Source organism: Alligator mississippiensis, chromosome 13, assembly GCF_030867095.1.
Source record: "Alligator mississippiensis isolate rAllMis1 chromosome 13, rAllMis1, whole genome shotgun sequence".
Classification (NCBI taxonomy): Eukaryota; Metazoa; Chordata; order Crocodylia; family Alligatoridae; genus Alligator; species Alligator mississippiensis.
The window spans coordinates 55,991,028-56,011,396 of NC_081836.1; the positions used below are offsets into that span (position 1 = coordinate 55,991,028).

General features: G+C 46.3%; 1 protein-coding gene across 1 annotated transcript; it reads left to right on the plus strand.

Annotated features, from left to right (window-relative positions):
* The first annotated feature begins 1,741 nt into the window (after window positions 1-1,741).
* Window positions 1,742-19,447, plus strand: TEKT4 (tektin 4). Its single transcript, XM_006274747.3, has 6 exons — window positions 1,742-2,370; window positions 13,052-13,122; window positions 14,735-14,878; window positions 16,189-16,411; window positions 17,146-17,300; window positions 19,098-19,447. The coding sequence occupies exons 1-6, from the start codon at window positions 1,837-1,839 to the stop codon at window positions 19,312-19,314; spliced, it is 1,344 nt and encodes a 447-aa protein (XP_006274809.2). The 5' UTR covers window positions 1,742-1,836; the 3' UTR covers window positions 19,315-19,447.
* Window positions 19,448-20,369: the final 922 nt, after the last annotated feature.

Genomic DNA, 20,369 nt, shown 5'->3' on the forward strand with positions numbered 1-20,369 from the left:
GAAAAAGCCCATTCTTTGTGCAGCTCTGATGGCGAGCAACATTAAGGACTTTGCAGCCTGAACATGAAAAAAAAACGCTGGGAGACAGGAAGCATCATCGTTTGCAGCGTTGCAGGTGGAGAGGTGAAGACAAGAGAGGAGATCATTTGCTTGTGCTCACGTAAGAATTATAACGTAACAGAAGTTGGAGCAAGACAAACGGTGAGTAGACGCCCGCTCTTAGATACCCTTGTCGGCCTTCGTTTAGTGCAAAATTCAACCTTGTAATCAAACCCATGACACACGCAGGTGCTTCTCTGTTTAAAAATAATATATCATCCAAGGTGCTGCTTGTAAACCAACAACCCTTCCCTTGCCACACAGCGCAGCACCCGAAGGTGAAAGTGGGCGCGTCTACATGAGCTACTTAATGCGCAGTAGATTAATTCTAGTGTCTTGTGTAGACAGTCACCTAATGAAACTGCTTCCAACCCTAATCGCCCCATATCGTTAGCCTGATCTCGTTGATTGGGCTTTTAAAATGACCAGACTTTTTGTTTGAAAGGACCAAGGTGAGGTTTCTTTCCCTTTGCCTTCTGGTTTGGGGACACGTGGGGCGCTCGGACACGCAGTTCTTTCTGTCCGTGATCCTTGGGAGCTTCACCCCCAAACCCTCGGGAGAGATCGTGACCCCAGGGGCTGGGGCTGGGGCTGGGGCTTTCGTTCCAGCTCCGGGGAGTCTCATCACACACTTCAGTGACTTAGCCAGGCTGGAGCGGGCGGCCTGCCCATGGGTTTAAACCTGTGCGCAGGAGCAGGGCAGGGGAGAGCGGGGTTTCGAAGGGATCTTAGGGGACAATTTGCTGTCACTGCGGGGTTGGGGGCAGCAGCAAGCCTTGCACTGGGGAGGGTCAGACTCAGACCCCTGCCCCGGGGAAAGGCGCAGCATGGTGAGGTTTTGCTGCACAGAATGACGCAGGGGATAGAGCTGGATGACGTCATGCGAGTGGGTGGCAGCAGAAAGCCCTGCACGGGGGAGGGGAGTGTGTGTGTGTGTGTGTGTGTGTGTGTTTTTAAGGGAGGAGGGAGACCTTGCCCTGAGTACAGACATGACATGGTGACGTTCTGCTGCACGGGATGATGTCAGCATAAAGCTGGATGACGTCATGCGAGTGGGTGGCAGTAGAAAGCCCTGCACTGGGGGGGGGGAAGTGTGTGTGTGTGTGTCTTGGTAAGGGAGGAGGGAGACCTTGCCCTGAGTAGAGGCTGGCATGGTGACGTTCTGCTGCATGGGATGATGTCATCATAAAGCTGGATGATGTCACATGATTGGGTGGCTGCGGAAATCCCTGCACTGGGGGGGGGGGGGGTTGGTAAGGGAGAGGGGAGACCCCTGCCCTGGGGAATAATGCCGTGGCATGGGGAAGCTTTGCTGCACAGGGTGACGTTACGGGAGACCCACACAACACCACGCCCACTTCCCCCCACCCCAACCCAGCCGGGTTCAAACAAGCGGGGAGCGGGGGGGGGGGGGGGGCGGAGTCAAGCCCCAGCACCCCTCGGGAGTCCCTCCACGCGCTGCCTATTTTAAAATAAAAAATAGAAATATTTTTTTGGGGGGTAAAGCTGCTCTAGCCCTTTAAGACCACGAACCTCCCTCCTTCCCCCGCCCCCTGGTTGCCAGGCAACGGGAGGCAAACAGAACGCGGCCGACGTCAGGCCGGGGTTCCCCCGATGGAACGTTCCCCCGAGCGGCGCGGCGCGGCGCGGCGCGCTCATTGGCTGCCGCCGTCGCGCGGGGCAACGGGAGGACGCTGCGTGTAGCAATCCGGCGCGGGGTGCCGGGCAGGCCGGGCCATGGCGCAGGGCGCGGTGCTGCTGACCCGCGAGCCGGCGCCGCAGGCGGTGCCCGTGCGGGACCTGCCCGTGAAGCTGCACGAGGTGGCTCTGAACACGGGCCCGGACTCATCCTGCGGGCTGGCCACGGCCGGCTTCCGCACGGCCAAGTACCTGCCCGAGGAGTGGCACCAGCACCACTATGCCCAGTACCACCACGCCTTCGCCGACCGCGACTGCTCCGAGCGCTGCCGCGGCCAAGCCCAGAGCCTGGCCGCCGCCACGGCCGCGCTGGCCCAGCGCACCCAGGAGGAGTCCACCGCCAAGGTGGGCGAGCGCCTGCAGGACCTGCACTTCTGGAAGTCGGAGCTGCAGAAGGAGATCCAGGACCTGGCGGCCGAGACCGAGCTGCTGGCGGCGCAGAAGGTGCGGCTGGAGCGGGCGCTGGACGCCACCGAGGTGCCCTACTCCATCGCCACCGATAACCTGCAGTGTCGGGAGAGGAGGCAGCCCCCGGATCTGGTGCGGGACCAGGTGGAGGTGGAGCTGCTGAAGGTGAGTGGAGAAGGGAGACGCTGGTGCCATTGCCTGGCTCTTCCCCAGTCAGCCTCTCGCCTGATAAGATCCTCTCCCGCTTGAGCAAAGGCACCTGCGCTTCGACCCGTGCTTCTCATCCAGGGGTCGCTGGTGAAACCATCCTGCACGGTCTCTTGTATGCCACACACATGAACACAGAGCATATAGATCAGTGATTCTCAACCAGCGGGTCGCTGATGAAATCGTCCCATGTGGTTTCCTCTATGCCTCTAGACACATGAACACAGACCACAGATCAGTGATTCTCAACCAGGGTGACTCTGGTTAAGCCATTAAACCACCCTGTGTGGTCTCCTCTATACCAGACACAAACACAGAGCATATAAATCAGCGATCCTCAACCAGAGGGTCACTGATTAAACCATTAAACCATCCTTTGTGGTCTCCTCTGGACCAGACACATGAACACAGAGCATAGATCAGTGATCCTCAACCAGGGAATCACTGATTAAACCATCCCGTTTGGTCCTTTCTATGCCAGACATGGGAACACAGACCATGGATCAGGGATCCTCCTCTAGGTTGCCTCTGGTTAAACCATTAAACCATCCTGTGCAGTCTCCTCTGGACCAGACACATGAACACAGAGCGTAGATCAGTGATCCTCAACCAGAGTGTTGCTGGTGAAGCCATCCTGTGTGGTCTTTTCTATGCCAGACACATGAACACAGAGCATATAGATCAGTGATTCTCAACCAGGGGCTCACTGATTAAACCATTAAACTGCTCTGTGTGGTCTCTATACCACACACATGAACACCAAGCATATAAATCAATGATTCCCAACCAGGGCATCACTGGTGAAACCATCCTGTGTGGTCTTTTCTATGCCAGACACATGAACACAGACCACAGATCAGTGATTCTCAACCAGGGTGCCTCTGGTAAAGCCATCCCGTGTGATCTCCTCTGTACCAGACACATGAGCACAGGGCGTAGATCAGTGATTCTCACTCAGCTCGGCAGCCACAACCCCCCGGGGGTGCCTTGAAATCCTTTCAAGGGGGCTGTGCAATGTTAGCACTGCGAGGCATGCAAACCTGATTTGACGAGATAAACCCAGAGGTTTAAAATAGGAAGCCAGGCCGTTAAAAACCGTCTGCCCTGCTAGGGTCCTTCTGAGCTCTGTGCACCAGAAGAATTGCTCTAGTATTTTTCTGTAGGCAAAAAACGAGTGAGAGCTACAAGCTGGCATTTTCCAAGAGCTCCAGCGCTCTTTCCTGCCCAGGGCAGGGGGTCAGACTCGATGATCTACTGAGGTCCCTTCCGACCCTAAAACCTGATGTAATCTAAGAGGTGCCTCAAGTCTGTTAGACTCAAGGCACCCCTCGTTAAAGATAACTTGTTAGATAAATTATCTAACAAAGAAAAAAAGATATTTTTCTTTTTGCAATGTCTTACGTGGTCTAATAAAAGGGATCATCTCTGAACCAAGAGCTCTAGATTTTTGCATTTTTTTTTGAGTCTAGCAAGGTTGAGAGCCGCTGCCTTCGAGACAATGTGCAGGCTGCAGCCCAAAAGACACTTCCCTGCAGAGCACAAGGACCCAGCTCCGCTTGCTCTGGTGCTGGACTCTGCCTTGCTCAAGCTGGCCTGTAGGTACCTGGATGCAAGTGAAGGAGACTACCAGCTCCACGGTGTTCCTGTTCCCATCTTGGTCCCAGGATGATCAGCATGGGGGCTTCCAGAGCATCATATGCTGGCATTAGACATCTGTGGCCTCCACTCACATGCAAACACTAGGACCTTTGCTCTTGTCCTGTGAAAAAGGAGGTGGAAATGGAACAGATTATGCCAGTTCAGTACAATTTAGGTCCCAGGCTAGGAACCAGTTGCAGCCCTCTGGTAGACAATGGCTGGCCATCCCTCTCCTCCCCGTATTACAAGGGGGAGGAGTGGTTTGATCTTGCTGAGGGAAAGAAAGAGGTGGTAGGCTCTGATGTTGCACAATAAAAACCAGAATCTACAGTATACTGAGTGACTGCAGGGGAGACAGGTCACCGTTGCACCGGATGACAGCTCTTGGCAGGCACTGAGCACATAGACATGCTTTCCTGACAACCTTATATTAACCTGATGCTGTTCTGAAATGCACCAGCTCCGACCCTTTTTCCCTGCAGGAAGCTACCTTCCTCCAGCAAAAAAACTTTGCTAGCTGCTTCTCAGAAGCTGCTATTTTCAGGTCAATAGTGCATGCAAAATATACCGGGCCAGAAAGTGCCCTTGGAACGGTGCCATCCCATGGGTGTCACAGTAATTGCACATATGTAATTAGGATAACAGAATGGGCTTCCAAGGGAGGTGGTGCTCTCCCCTACCTTGGGGGTCTTTAAGAGGAGACTGGACAAGCACCTGGCTGGGGTTGTCTGACCCCAGCACTCTTTCCTGCTTATGCAGGGAGTCGGACTCGACGACCTACTGAGGTCCCTTCTGACCCTAACATCTATGAATCTATGTATCTATGAAACCTATGGGCCCAGGCTGTATTTGCAAATGATCCTTCTTTTTCTGTCTGGGGAATAAACTCATAGCTACTTATTTGCAATCACCAATGTTTTCTGAAAGGTGCCTAAAATTGATTCAGGATCAAATTAGATCCTGTTACTGATCAAACGAGACGCCACTATTACCACTTAGAAAAGCACAGAGGAAGACTTCATTGAGGGGAAGTTTATTGAGCCTGGGATCGTGCTGAAGGAGTCACTGGTATTTTGGAGAACATCCCAGTTGATAATATAGCCAGACGAGCTAGCATTAAAGTGGCTTCAGAGGTACCGGGATGGCCTTTCTGCCCCATGAACATCAGCGGCATTATATACAGATCTAGCCGAAATTCTCTGAAGCTTCTGATGCTTTGTAAAAAACTTGGTGAAATATCTATTTACAACAAAAAATATTGCTCTAGTGCAGCTTATCTCTTGCATTTCTTGTCTCTTGTCCTCTATGAAGAACTGTTGGCTCCTTGCTAAGTCCTTCCGCTCCCGCTGCTAATTCTTTAACTGAAATTACAGTTCTCTGTTTATGACGGCAAAGCATGGACAGCCACCTAGGTGCCATAAAGAATGAGTGATGTGATCCCAGGCAAAGCATACTATTAGACACAGATGCACTCTGGAGAAACAAAGATTTTGTTACCATGCCAATGACCTTTTCAATAAGGAATGAGGGAAGAGGAATACACAATAGCAGAGGAAATCCTCCACATTTTTAACAGAACGGGTTTTTACAGCAGAGATTTTTGCAAATAGCAGGTTTTCAGATATACTCGGGCGTGCTTTTGCTAGCTCTTTCAAGATCTGGCTAGGGCTGTATGCCTTTTTTTCGCTGCAGGAGATCAATCCCTACCTTGAATGTCCTGCTCTTCAAATGCTTAATAGCCATACTTGACACTTACAGCTGTTCTTCCCCGAAATCTAGCTGCCCATTCAAAGTTAATGAGCCAATTTACCAGGGAGTTTATTTTCATTTGCTTGTTTATTTGACAGCTTCCAGCAAGTTTTATAGCAAAACTCCTATCTTTTCCCCCTGCTCACAGGTCTATCCTTCTGCTTTTAACCCTTCGCAGAAGCCATGGGACAGTAGAAATATTCACTCAAATGTGTGGCCTCCTTTGCAAGTCCAGTGTGGACTGCATGAGCCACTTGTCTCGTGCCCCAGCAAAAACCCTCTGGGAGGGGAGATGTTTTCCTAAAATCAGCTGTGGAGAGAATTTGACAGCACTGGTTTTGGGCAAGTTTTGACCGCATCGGGAGTTGTATGCAGAGAGAACATGTCGCGGACTGAAAGTTCCCCCCATTGTTTTTTTTTTTACTAACAGGCTGCAGTGTTGCCCCCAAAGGCACTCTAGCATGTGGTCTTGGAGACTAGTGCTTGGAGAGAAGTATCATTCATTAAATCTCCCTTGGGAGATCTGCTGGGAGGACTGGATGGAGGCACCCTGGGGGCTGCTGCTCCGCTCTGAAATTTTGGGCGGGGGGGGTTCACCAGTCTGTGGTTTCTTTGTGCTCCTTTGCACAGAAGCGAGGACTCCTTCACACTTCTCATCTGCTTAGAGGCAGAACTAATGCAAGCCAAAGCTACAACCAACATCTCAGCAGTGCATGGTATATAACACCAGATAGTGTTGTGCAGAATTTCGATGGGTGTTTCGTTTCGAGGCTGTTTCGATGCGTTTCGGGCTCAAAATAGCGAAATCGAAATGAAACAAAAGGCTTTGAAACAGCTTCGAAATGAGGGCACTCAAAATGTTTTGCGTTTCGAAGCTGGGCTTGCTGCAGCGCGGACCCCCGGATCTGCTCGCGGGATGACAGCATGCTGCTGACTGGGGCCAGCGGCAGCACCGGGCTTCCCAGTGCTCGGCACAGGCTGTGCCCAGCGCCGGTCCCAGCTGGCAGCAGCAGCCTGCCATCATCCCGCGGGTAAGCCCATTCCAGACCTTGGCTACTCTAACCGTGAAGAAGTTCTTCCTAACGTCCACTCTAAATCTGCTCTCTGCTAGCTTGTGGCCATTATTTCTTGTAACCCCCGGGGGCGCCTTGGTGAATAAATCCTCACCAATTCCCTTCTGTGCCCCCGTGATGAACTTATAGGCAGCCACAAGGTCGCCTCTCAACCTTCTCTTGCGGAGGCTGAAGAGGTCCAGTTTCTCTAGTCTCTCCTCGTAGGGCTTGACCTGCAAGCCCTTAACCACACGAGTGGCCCTTCTCTGGACCCTCTCCAGGTTATCCACAGGTTTTACTTGTCAGCAGTTTGAGGCGCAGTTTCCCAGAAACCCCTGCACCTATCTCCTTGAAAGGTGGCAAGGTTTATGCCCACAGAAGGGGCTACCAACCTTATAATTTTCATCCAAATCAGGAAAGCAATGATAAAGTTATAGGCTAGAATGGGGGATCATGAAAACGCCTACGGGCGAAACGTTGAAACGTGTCGAAACAGCAAAACCATTTTGACGAAACGAAACAAAACTCGAAACAAAACACCGTCCCTTTGAAATGGTGAAACAAAAGTCAAAATGAAATGGGGCTGTTTCACACGGCCCTGCCAGACTGGCACATGAAGAGGGAAAGCATGACGTGGAAACGTGGTTTCCTTTCCTTTCTGGCAGAAGCCATTACAGATGACCCCTCAAGAAGACCAGGAGCAGTTGTGAAGATGCCCTGAAATCCTTGACTTTTGGTTTCAGCTTCTCTCTCTGTGCTCTTGGAGAAAGGAGTCCTATTTAGAGTGACATGTAACACCGCTTAGCTATTGCTGTCATGCAGGATGAATTTGTTTAACCAAAAGCTTCTCAGGTACATAGTATAAATCAGCTTTGGAGTACTTAGAAGAGATTACTTTACAATCCATCATTTAAATCAATTCTTCCCTATTTGGCGTGGAAAGCACCTCATTGTTGTTCTGCTTAGGAAGAGAAGGGTGGAGGAAGAAAGCCTTTTTTTCTTTCCTAAAAGAAAAAAAAAAGATCATTCATGAATAAAAAGGATGAACCCATATAAACTGTGCCGTTTTCTTACAGTATTGAGCTCCCGAACTGCAAATACATGAACTCGGGGAAAAAGCCAAACATGCACCTAGCTTGAGTGATTCATAGATTCATAGATGCTAGGGTCGGAAGATCAATAGATCATCGAGTCCGACCCCCTGCATAGGCAGGAAAGAGTGCTGGGTTTAGATGACCCCAGCTAGATACTCATCTAACCTCCTCTTGAAGACCCCCAGGGTAGGGGAAAGCACCACCTCCCTTGGGAGCCCGTTCCAGACCTTGGCCACTCGAACTGTGAAGAAGTTCTTCCTAATGTCCAATCTAAATCTGCTCTCTGCTAGCTTGTGGCCATTATTTCTTGTAACCCCCGGGGGCGCCTTGGTGAATAAATCCTCACCAATTCCCTTCTGTGCCCCCGTGATGAACATGTAGGCAGCCACAAGGTCGCCTCTCAACCTTCTCTTGCGGAGGCTGAAAAGGTCCAGGTTCTCTAGTCTCTCCTCGTAGGGCTTGGTCTGCAGGCCCTTGACCATACGAGTGGCCCTTCTCTGGACCCTCTCCAGGTTATCCGCATCCTTCTTGAAGTGCGGTGCCCAGAATTGCACGCAGTATTCCAACTGCGGTCTGACCAGCGCCCGATAGAGGGGAAGTATCACCTCCCTGGACCTATTTGTCATGCATCTGCTGATGCACGACAAAGTGCCATTGGCTTTTTTGATGGCTTCGTCACACTGCCGGCTCCTGTTCATCTTGGAGTCCACTAGGACTCCAAGATCCCTTTCCACCTCTGTGCCACCCAGCAGGTCATTCCCTAGGCTGTAGGTGTGCTGGACATTTTTCCTCCCTAGGTGCAGCACTTTGCATTTCTCCTTGTTGAACTGCATCCTGTTGTTTTCTGCCCACTTGTCCAGCCTATCCAGGTCTGCCTGCAGCTGTTCCCTGCCCTCCGGCGTGTCCACTTCTCCCCACAGCTTTGTGTCATCTGCAAACTTGGACAGAGTACATTTGACTCCCTCGTCCAAGTCGCTGATGAAGACATTAAAGAGTATCGGTCCAAGGACCGAGCCCTGCGGGACCCCACTGCCCACACCCTTCCAGGTCGAGACCGACCCATCCACCACGACTCTTTGGGTGCGACCCTCTGATGTATTTGAGCAGCCTGGCTCATGCTGACATGTCCTCTAAATCCCCTCCACCTCAGTATAAATACATGTGTGTAAGCATCTAATATTTATAATAGAGGCACTAGCAGAGGGCTTGTCACAGGAGAGTATATTATCAATAAATCACTTGTCGGCTGTGTATATTCTGCATGTCAGGTTTATTTCTCCATATGCAGTGTTCAGATATTTTAGCTGGGTGCCAAATACCACCCCTGGGCAAGCAGATTTAATTATTTTTATGTCATTGGTGTTACCCTGGAAAGGCATTTGGCCCACCTCCTCGATTCGTTGCACCTTTGCTTTGACAGCTAAGTTGGTGTCACTGTTCCCTGGTGCAGAATCAAAGGCAATCACTGTTACTGCTATAAAAATGCAAGGGTCCTTTTTTGGTTTTTCTTTGTACATATTGAAAGAAAATAAAATAGAAGTGTGCATGTTTCTGCCAGAGATGAGACTGGGACAAAGGGATGGGCAGAAAATGCTTTCCAGCCTCCATGATCTGTCTGTTTGCCAGGTGAACTCGTGTTCAAGGGAAACGCACCCAGCAAACAAGCTGCTTCCCAGTAAGGCAGCCCTGGGCAGAGGTAACTGGATTAAACACACCAAGCTATGTGTAATTATGGCTCCAGACCAGTTCAACTGGCAAACAGCATAGCGGTGGAGGAACCCCTCTCTGCAGCCTCCACCTCCCTGGAAATATGTGCTGTCCTCTGCTTTGTCTCAGGCCTGCAGATCCTCATCCTGGCTTCACTCTGCCCATCACAATTATGCCCGGGCATGCCTGATGTCACTGAATTTCTAAGTGCCGTCCCTTCCATTTGCAGTTCCTTGTGCCTGCAATTTGCAGATGCAAAAATGGAGCACGGATCCTATGCTGCTAGATTGCTACCGTTTGGGACATTCATAAACCTTTGCTCTTAAATATTCCCATGGCTTCTTCCACGTGTCAGGAGGCATAAAATCATGCGTGGTGATGGATGTATCATTCCAATACCGTTGCGAAGAAAGACGCTAGCACCATCACTATAAAGTGCAATAACATTTATTAGGCACTAAACTGCAAACTGCTCATTGCGTTTTCATTGACAAACATTTATGACAACAAAGGGGGTCTATTAACTATGGAGAGGAAACCTGAAAGCACGGCAGGGTTACTTTAGCTTTCATAGTGGTTCATTTTAAGAGACAAGCTGAGAAGATACACATGAGATCAGTAAGGGTGGGAATAAGAAGATATGGCCCAGCACGGTTTATACGCCTCTGAAACCTGGTTTGTAACACGCTTTTGTATTCCCTTCTTGTGGCGTGGGCTGGACCTTCTAGGCAATTACTATTACAGGTCCATGCTCAGGTTAAATTTGGGCCATATATTGGTATGGTAAATTTGGGTCATATATTGGTATGGTAAATTTGGGTCATATATATACCCAAAAACACCTCTTCGAATGGGGATTTGCGTGGAGATGGATGGCAGGGGGAGGGAAAGCTAAAACAGCTGCATTTCTAGGTGGTAGTTTCCCCTCCCAGGGGTGCTCCAAGAGGCAGTTCTGCAACTCGAGAAGGCAGCGGTGAAGTTTGGTATCATTCCTGGTCGTATTTCCCAACAGGGTCAGGGAGTAGCTTTCTCAAATCACTTCCTTTCAGCCTGGGGGCACCTATACACATGCAGCCAGAGCACCTGGGGAGGAACCGATGGAGCTTTTTTGTGGGAAAGAGGGGCGAATGAATAGCATGGGGGCAAAAGGTCCCTTGGTTTCCCATAATGCACATGTAGGAAGGACTGTAGGTTATGGGTGAGCATGGGTCACAGCTCACATGTTCTTTCTTCTCCCTTTCCTGTGGCTAAGATGTCTTTAGCCTTGGATCAGCAACAATTTGCCAGGTACATTATGTTAAGCAGTGAGAATTTATTGGGGACCATTTCACTTCTAGCACATAATGAATTTGTCCATAGCTGGAAGTCCTGGAAGTCCTGTCCCACAGCCCTGAGTCGGCATCAAATTTTGTCTGGAGCAAAAAATGGAGAATTTGGGGACGGAGGTGAGCAGGGCACTTTGCATGTCTTTTACTAGATTGGACATAGCTAGAGAAACATGGCTGTAAGGCAAGAGGGAAGTTGTAAAGCAAGAGGGAAATTTAACTAAGTTCAGATTGAACTAAGACAGAGTTTGATCAGAAATGCTCAGTCTTCCCAGTTTCTGGCTGTAAGATTAATAAGGAGGTCCTACTGGTTTCTGTAGCTTAGCACGGTGCTGGTTTTAAGTCAGGAAAAATCACATGGTAGATCAATATCTAGAAGTAATTGCTGGGACACATTAGGTTTCTCCATGTTCTACTAGGTTTATGGTCCCCATTGACTATGACAATTGCTACCGCAACCTTGGTACGCTCTATTTAAGTGCACACCTCCCCAGCAGAGATGCAGTTAATTTTAGTTTGGGTCATTCACCAAGCGTCTCATTTATTTCAGCACGGAATCACTTTTTCCACGTAAGAAACCCGCATTGGCCTCGTTTAAAAACTAAATTGCACGTTAATCATAGAGGGAAATGGTCTCTTTATTTGCGCGGAGGTTACACAACACAGAATAAGATCAGTTTTCTTTAATGCAGTTTCAAATGCCGTGCTTTGCTAAACCTTTCAACACCCATGTGGCAAAGCGATGGTCTTCTGAGAAATCAGCCCACAAAATATTTCCTATCATGCAGAATATAAAAGCCTTGTTTCTCTCAATTGCAAGCAAATGTTATTAAAGGGATACCATAGGTGTGGTTTGAATGGCCTTCTTTTTAAAAAACCAGCTTTTCTTTTCTATCAAAGCTGTTATTATCCATAAAAAACCCAATTTGTTCGGTATCGTTTTTCACCTCTGTTTCTTACGATGAATGTCGATGGTTTGTATATCTCCTTATTTGTCGAGATCATTGTTATAACATGGTCATTTAGTGCCAGCAGGGTTTTGAGGGAACAATTGTTCAGGAATTTGTGCTTCCTGTGTTGGTTCTTGGACTGTGTTTGCAGTAAAATAGCAAAATGAATAAGGAGCTTTTTCATGTATATTAGCTCATTTTCATGTCTGAACCACAAACATTGGGCTTTGGAAGTAAGAGTACAGTGTAGGAAATGGAGCGTGTTCACTGGACCAGCTACCGCATAACAATGCACAAGCTTTCCAGGTCGGAAGTCAACTCATTGAGCACAAATAGTTCATACCCAAAGCAAATGTCTTACAGGCCAAGACGAAGAATAGATGCTTTCCTATCCAAATCAATTTAATGCCAACATTCCTTTAAGATTTTACATTCTTCCACCCGTCGGACATAAAACCGTTCAAATTGGGACTTCAAGCATCCGGGCCGTCTCAAAGTAGGCCAAGTCTTCATGGCTTCAACCATGTTAGGAGGAAGATGTTCCTCCATGTACAACATCACATCAATGACTCGATGCAGATGTTATTTTTCCCATATACCTTAGAGTTGGCCGTTATCAGATGCAGGGTTCTTTTGAGACAGCTGTGGTCTGGCCCTATATGACCAAAATGGAAAATCCATTGGATTATTTCAGCCTGGGCATCTTCAGCCTGTTTAAATATATAGTAATGCTGTAGGTGATTTTGCAACCATCTCTCTACTTGTAACCTATGTATTACACGTGTTGTATTTAATATGACAAAATATATCTCTTATTCTTATATTATACACACTCTGTACGTCTGGTACATCTATAAAAAAGACACAAAGACTTCAGAATATACCCATTCTTCACAATTCATTGTTTTAATAGTTTATCAGTGAATTCACCCAGCGTTGATTGGCCGTCTTTGTATTTTAATTATAGCCGACACCTCAAAAGATCTCCGCTTACAATAATGACAAGCGGTGCCAAAAATAATGGGTAACAAGTGGACGTTTCAGCAATGTCCCAACAGGTGCTGATAGCAAAGACCTCTGCAAATTGGATGCATTGTTCATATAATCTTTATATTTTTATCTAGGAAGCAGAGCTTATCAGAAATATTCAGGAGCTTTTGAAAAGAACATTGATGCAAGCTGTTAACCAGATGCAGTAAGATGCTTTTTCACTGTTTCCACTGTACTTAATTTATAGGATCAGCTCAGAGGGATAGACATCTTAGTGGGTGAAATTCGTCCCACCACAGGATCTCTACACTTCTTACTTTCTATTTAAATCCTCTAGAAAGAGGTGGTTAGATATGCAAATTTAGCATTAGCAAGCGAGATGATAGAAGTGTCATGTCATTTTGTAGCAGTGTTTTCCATTATGTTATATTCAAATTTTTAGTTTTGCTTGCAAATATGCCTACGTAGTTCTGTGACAACTCACAATTGCATTTCAATAGAAGTATACTACAAGCCTTTTATTCTGATGAAGCTAGTGGTCTAATCTCATTTCATTGTGCCTTGCAGATGTATTAAAATGCCCTATAAAGAAATTTGACCGAAAAAGGAGCTTTATCAGAGTTTTTGCCACCATATATTAATATAAACTTAAGACCGATGTAAAAAAAAAAAAAGAAAAAAGAAAACCCCAGCATTCAGGCTAAATGCAAGTCTATTGCCCTTCAAAAGTAATACATATTTTTATTTATAATATGCCTCTTTAGGATTTCATAAATATTTTTTCTCCAAGGGATTTCAAGATACTATATACCATTAAGCACGTATAACATAGACAATGTCTTTATTCTTAAGTGTAGCTATTCACGATGCTCTGCTAGATGTAAAAGCAGAATGCTATTTTAATTAAGAAAGCGTGTAAAAAATGGAAGCACTCAATGATTTTAAGTTGTTTAATTACCTCAATTCAAGCTCAGTAGAGCATCTATTGAGCATGGACTCCACTTCAGATCAGTAATTGTTTTAAACTGGTCTTGGTATTACCTAGGTTTGCCTAAATGTTCTTTAATTTGTTGGTTTATACTGACATCTGGTGGTAACAAACAAGAGAAGAACGCTGCTTTTGGTAAACCTACCCTCTTTAAAGATATTTTACAATCAGTTGCATTCCGCACGAACAATTTAATTTAGAAAAGAAACCACCAAGTTTAGTTGTCGCAAGTCATTTTTGTGTTTTCTAAAGGACCAAATCATTCAGTTTCCAAGTACAACCTAGGGGGGAGTGGAAAAGAGAACCCAGTAAATGATATGGGTCAATTCACAATTCAGTTTCCTTTCCACTACGATTAGCCGGCAGAAGCCCAGGTCCAAGTAATAGGGTTGTCAACCCTCCTGGATTGGCCAGGGGTCTACCGGAATTGGTATTGATCTCCTGGTGACTTTTGAAAGCAATCCAGGAGACTATTAATAGGATATTATATTACATCATGTGGACAAAAACAATCTGGAATAGCTTCAGACCCAGTTGGCAACCCTCCCAAGAAATCCCCTCTATACCACAGAGACCCAACTGTGCAATGACCACAGAGAAGAGTTGAGTCCAACAGAGAACGGGTAAAACAAGGTATTTAGTCTCTATATTCTTCTCTGCAAAAAGTTCTGGGATTAAGTGTTGGCTGGGCTCTTCCAAGAAGTAAGCTAGCTACCCAGCTTCCATTGAAAGTCCCAGGCTATGACCTGGGTCCCAGAAAGTTTGTGATGACTTTGCAAAGTTGTGTGATTTTCCCAGCAGTGATTTGTGATACTCTTGACCTTTTAAGATTGAATCGAGACCACAAGCAGATCTGTGAAATGGACTGGTCCGATAAGGTCGAAACCTACAACATTGATGAAAAGTGTGGAAGATACAATAATCAGAGCACCAACATCCAGTTCCATCCTGGCTCAGCAAAGTTTGAGGAGAGGTGAGAAGGACTTGTTAGTGACCTCTATGGAGGAGGCCACAGATGCTCAGCGAAGGTATGGAGAAGGTGTCTCCATACAACGACCTGTATGGAGAAGGCGTCATGTATGCTCAGTGAAAGTGGAGTAAGCTACCTCGCATTTACTGTGGGATAAGAGCGTACCCATGGATAGTTGTATCGGATGGGCTAGAAGATCACACCTACTGCAGTTGTAGTTGGGAGGGCACCTCCTGGGGACGCACAGCAGCTAGCTTTGAACTAGCCTGCTCAGGTCTTGGCAACAGCGCAACGTCCAACATTTCTGGTGTGTTTTTACGCCGTGCTTGGTATCTAAGCTAGCTTTGAGACAGCTGCGATCAGACCTTGGACTGTGGTGTAATTTTAAAACAGATTGCAGACATTGCACAGATCCATATTAAATGTTGCAGAAGTATTTTGCAGTAACTTCTCTCACACTTTTGGGGGCTGCTCCAAACCCCACCAAAATCAGCCGACGGGCTCTCATTGATGGCAAGCAGTAAATTAAGACTTCAATTAGTGACTGAAAGGAAAAGTTCCACTTCTCTTATGTAGAGAGAAAGTGTATTAGCTTAGCTATAGGAAATCTGGTTGCTTTTTCCCCTCCTCCAATCAGGATCTTCACTATGCGATACACAAAATATCATGTAGTTTCTTCTGCTGCTCAACAGATGGCAAAGTGTTGCCGCAGAATCCTGTTTCCCTGTTTGCCAGATTTAACTAACATGGATTATAAAGCTTAGATTGGCCAGAAATCCTAGAGTTTATGTCCTGCTGTCTTCATAGCGCTTGCCCCTTGGACTACCTAAGACAGGGGTGGGCAAAATGCGGCTCAGGGGCCGGATGTGGCCTGCCAGGCCAGTCTATCCCACCCACGGGGCCCCTAAAAAATGTAGAAAATTAATATTTATTTTCCCTGGGCTGCCTGTCATGCAGCCCTTGATTGCTTGCCAAAACTCAGTAAGAGACCCTCTGCCGAAAATAATTGCCCACCCCTGATGTAAAACATAGGAATCTTTTTTATTCCTGTTTGGGAAAGGTGATGGCTCCGGATAATTTTTACTTCCTTCAGAAGCAAGAACATAGGCAGGTGGTCATTGCATGATAGATGCACACGTATTACTTCTTCATGTCTTACATGTGTTAGTACTAGAAGGTCAATGCCAGCTCAGAAATGTTTCTGGCCTGGCAGAAGTTACCAAAATGGGACAATTCTGCCTAGTGCAACTTGGACAAAGTCCAGTCTGAAAACAGGAGCCTCTGACTTTTGCCCCGGTCACCTCTTCTTGCAGTGCCTCGACACCAGAAACCTGGGCAAAATTCAGTCACGACAACATCTACCGGGCTGAGCGAGAGAGACTGGCGTCCGTCAACCTCCGTTCGCTGATTGACAACATCCTGCACGACGTTGCTGAGGACTTGCGCATGCAGTGTGCTCTGGTGGACGAGGCTTTTGCCAAACGCTGCGAGGAGATGGAAGACGCCAAGCACAAACTGGAGCATCACTTGAAAAAAGTAAGGGCTCCCTCCCATGTATTGGCTGCAAGGTTTCTACTACCCTTTGCTTCTGCTGAGACAATTGGGATAGAGCGATACCCTATGAAAAGTTTCTGAGCCTACGAGGGGTGCAGCATGTTAGTATCCAGCAATGGGTTGTGGTCCCAGTTATGCACATGCTGAAATCATATGGCCTTTTCTGTTGGCCTAAGTAGAGATGGACTTTCCCAGGTGCTTCAAGTGAAATCTGTCTGTAGTATTTTGATAAATCAGATTCTTATTCTATGCTAGCAAGAAGCTAGGAGAATGAAATGGGTATTTCCCTTCTTTTTATAGCAGCTCAAAGTTGGCTAACACCAGAACCTTAAAGGCAGAGAGTCTCTTATCTAATTCAAAACAGCCTAACATCGTTTTGGATTAAATACAGTGCCAGCAATGATTCGCTGAGATTAATTCTACCATGAATAGGGAATACTAAGAAACTGTACATCTGTAACCAGAACAAGGTATTCTTCAGCTCTTCAGAGTGGAGATCACCATTTCCATTCAGCTCAGGGCAAGAAGAGAGCTTGCTGTTGCCATTGTGTATTGTGGCCACAAACGAGCGATCAAAGTTATCATCAAGTCACAGGGGGCATGAACAGGCCTTGTTAGAACATGTCTGCAAAGCACCGCGCTCTTGTATGGCGCTGTCTAAGCAATTTTCATTTGATGAAGCCTGTCTTCTTCACGGTTATTCTCTTTCCTAACAGACCCTGAAGGAGATCGGCGATCAAGAAAGCAATATTGCTTCTCTCAAGCAAGCTATCAAAGACAAAGAGGCGCCAATGAAAGTCGCTCAAACACGGCTGTATGACCGGTCTTTTCGGCCCAATGTTGATCTCTGCAGAGATCCAGCGCAGTTCAGGTAAAGAGCTTGATGTCCTAAAAGACCCCAACTACATCCAAAGACCTGTATAGGCATTAGCATCAGCAGCCTAGAAGAGCCACATATTTTTGTAGTCAGTGCTGAAATCACCGGGACCAACGCTGATATTTTTCATTTACATAACCCAGGTGCATATCTTATTTGGCAGGCATATGGTACGTGAAAACATACGGTAGTCATTCACAGGTTTTGCAAGGCAGAATGTAGAGAAAAAGATATTTTACAGAGTCACAGCATACAGCTGGCTTTTTCATGGATGGAGTCCAGTGTTAAACCTATACAAGTTAAATTTTGGAGGGTTTTTGGGGAAAAAGGTGCGAGACATGTGAGTAAAGTCATTTTAAGGAAGATCTTAGCCAGGGCTACTGTAGTCATAAATAGGACCTCCGGAGACATGGTTGTATGGTTGGAGCAATGCAGTTTCTTTGCTTTTTCCACTGATCCAGAATAACTTGGCGGGTCACGGACAATTTGCAGCCCCTACACTTGTTGGCTGAGGTTCACTGGGAGGTGGGTTATGTGGTGAATGAGTTGCCCTCCCAGCCCTGAGGAGGTAAATGGGCCACTCATTCCCGTAAGTGAGGAAAACTCCTTTGAAGGACCGGACTGATAGAATACGATTGTCAGGAATAATCCATTTTAAAACTGGAGATTAATATATCCTTTTCAGTTAAAGGATCAAATTGTGCCACTCTGGATCCCTGTTAGGGTTCTTTTAATTACTTTTCATTTTTTCCACCCCAAAGAATCGGGCATGAGCTTTTCTAGCTATACAGTGTATGGGTAGGAAAAATGCAGCATTCGAAGCCAGTATGCTGTTTCGCTCTTCGGTGGAGTGTGCAGTACTTAGATTTAATCCCAGTGCTTCGTGCTGTCTCAGACGCACTCATTTTGGGCCTCAATTCATCAAGCTATGCCTACACAAAGCTTTTAAGCATGAGCATTACCTTCAACGTGGTTTAAGGACACGCTTAAGGGCCGTGTCTCATTGTTTTGTTGACCTGGGGGCTTATATTGTTTCAAATCACCCTCCACCCTCCAAAGATACCCGCACACGGGGTTCTCTCGTCTTGTGAAATAGATGTTTGGAGAGAGACGCGATGCAACATTCAAAGTCCTCCCGGAAACTCAGTCGAGCGATGGGTCTCACTTGGAAAGTCTTCTCTCGGATGGACAGATTGCAGTTCAATCTGAAATCAGATGGGAGACTGCAACCCGATTTTAGTTACATCAGCAGAAATCTGGGGTTACTCTGTTGGCTTCATCAGTTCCTCCAACCTTACACCAACAGAAATAAAAAAAAATGAGTTGAAATAAATACGCAGTCAGTGAAAAATCAGCGCATCATGGAACAGTTCTTACGCCACCTGTTCTTGACAAGGGGGCTCGCACAATGCAACCATTCTTACGTCAAAGGATAAGTTGATTATGACTAATGGCAAAAAGCTCTCTCTAAATGCTCCTTGGGCATATTTTTTACCATCCAATTTTTGGGAGACCTTTATAATTGCAGTCATTTGAATGCACTCTTAGCTTTAGGCTTCCTGGAAGAGATCTCACTCACCGCTCTGAGAGCAGCTTCATTTTATAACCCGATCGCTCAACGTCTCCATTACCCACCAGGCCCTGGTAATTGCAGGTCTAACAACTAATTACTGGGCTGTTGAGCGTCATGAGAATAAAGACTACAAACTGTAGAGTCATAACAGTTCACATGCCTTTGAGAGTCACATACTGCTGGCTTCTAATTTTTATTACCTATCTAATTCAATTCAGGCTGATCAGTGAAGTTGAAGAACTAACGGAGTCCATTGAATCGCTGAAGAAGCAACTACAGGAGTCTGAGCAGTCCCTGAGAAACCTGGAAGACACACGGATGAACCTAGAAAAGGAGATAGCGGTGAAAGCAAATAGCATTTTTATCGACAGGCAGAAATGCATGGCCCACCGCACACGGTACCCTGGTGTTCTTAAATTAGCAGGTTACCAGTAGCAATAATATGGAAGGCTGGAAGAAGATCCTAACCAAAAATTTGTGATTTTAGAATAAGTCTGTAATAATATGCTAAAGACATTGACTTCACTGTTTACTTCTTTTATCTGAATTAAAAGGCATCAAAATATAACCCCATTTGCCTGGTTCGTATGCTTGGAAATTCATTGTCTAGACATAGTTTTCCAGACAAAAACTTTAGATTGCCTTGAGTTTGACAAGGCAAGTGCAAAGGCGGATTCGTGCCACCTTGAATCTAGCCTGGACTTTTCTTATGTTTGCATAGATTTTAGCCGGTGTGACGCTTTCATGCTTTGTTGCCACAAGACGAATGAGGCAAAGAAGGCATTATTTCTAGCTTTCTCTCCTCTTCAGACTGCCTTGCTGTGAATGCATTTGGGTGTTTTTACAAGAGAAGGACATGCTTGTGGTAGGAATAGATTCAACAGATTTGAGTTTCAAGCTGCTTGAGCGCAGAGAAAAAATGTCTAGTCTGCACAGGGCAGGTTTTTCGCTGCAAGAGAGTAAACCCAAGACATCTGCCTGTATCATCTGGTATAGAATTAAATGAGTTTAAACTCTCCAAACCAAACTTAGTTTATTATTCAAGAGAGGCTAAACATCTTATGGATAACCGAATGCCCCTTTTTAACATGAACTTAGCTATTTGGTTGTCAAAGTTTATCTTTTCAGAAGGTTCCCACTGCTTTCAGAAGAGCAGTTCATGAACAAAGGACACATTAATACCATCTACCTTAGTGAAACCATATAGCACATATAATCCACCCATGAGTCTACAAGCACCACCTCATTTCATTGGCGATTTGCATCAAAACACGGAAAAGAAGAGGTTAAGTGGAACAGGCTTTTTTGAAGGTGAATTCAGATATTTTTATTTTTAAAAGACAGTTTAAAAGCATCCTCCCTCCACATGGTCACTAAATTGTTCTGCTTATTACCTTGAGCATGAGAATAAATGAGCATAACAATTGAACTCTGATGGCTATTTGCTCAGGCGCATATTATCTTAACACAGGACATGCATATTGGCTTTG

Coding starts and splice junctions, on each gene's coding strand:
- TEKT4 (XM_006274747.3), top strand. CDS start 1,837: ATGGCGCAGGGCGCGGTGCTGCTGACCCGCGAGCCGGCGCCGCAGGCG. Junction 13,123..14,734: donor CAAGCTGTTAACCAGATGCA/GTAAGATGCTTT, acceptor TGACCTTTTAAG/ATTGAATCGAGACCACAAGC. Junction 14,879..16,188: donor TCAGCAAAGTTTGAGGAGAG/GTGAGAAGGACT, acceptor CTCTTCTTGCAG/TGCCTCGACACCAGAAACCT.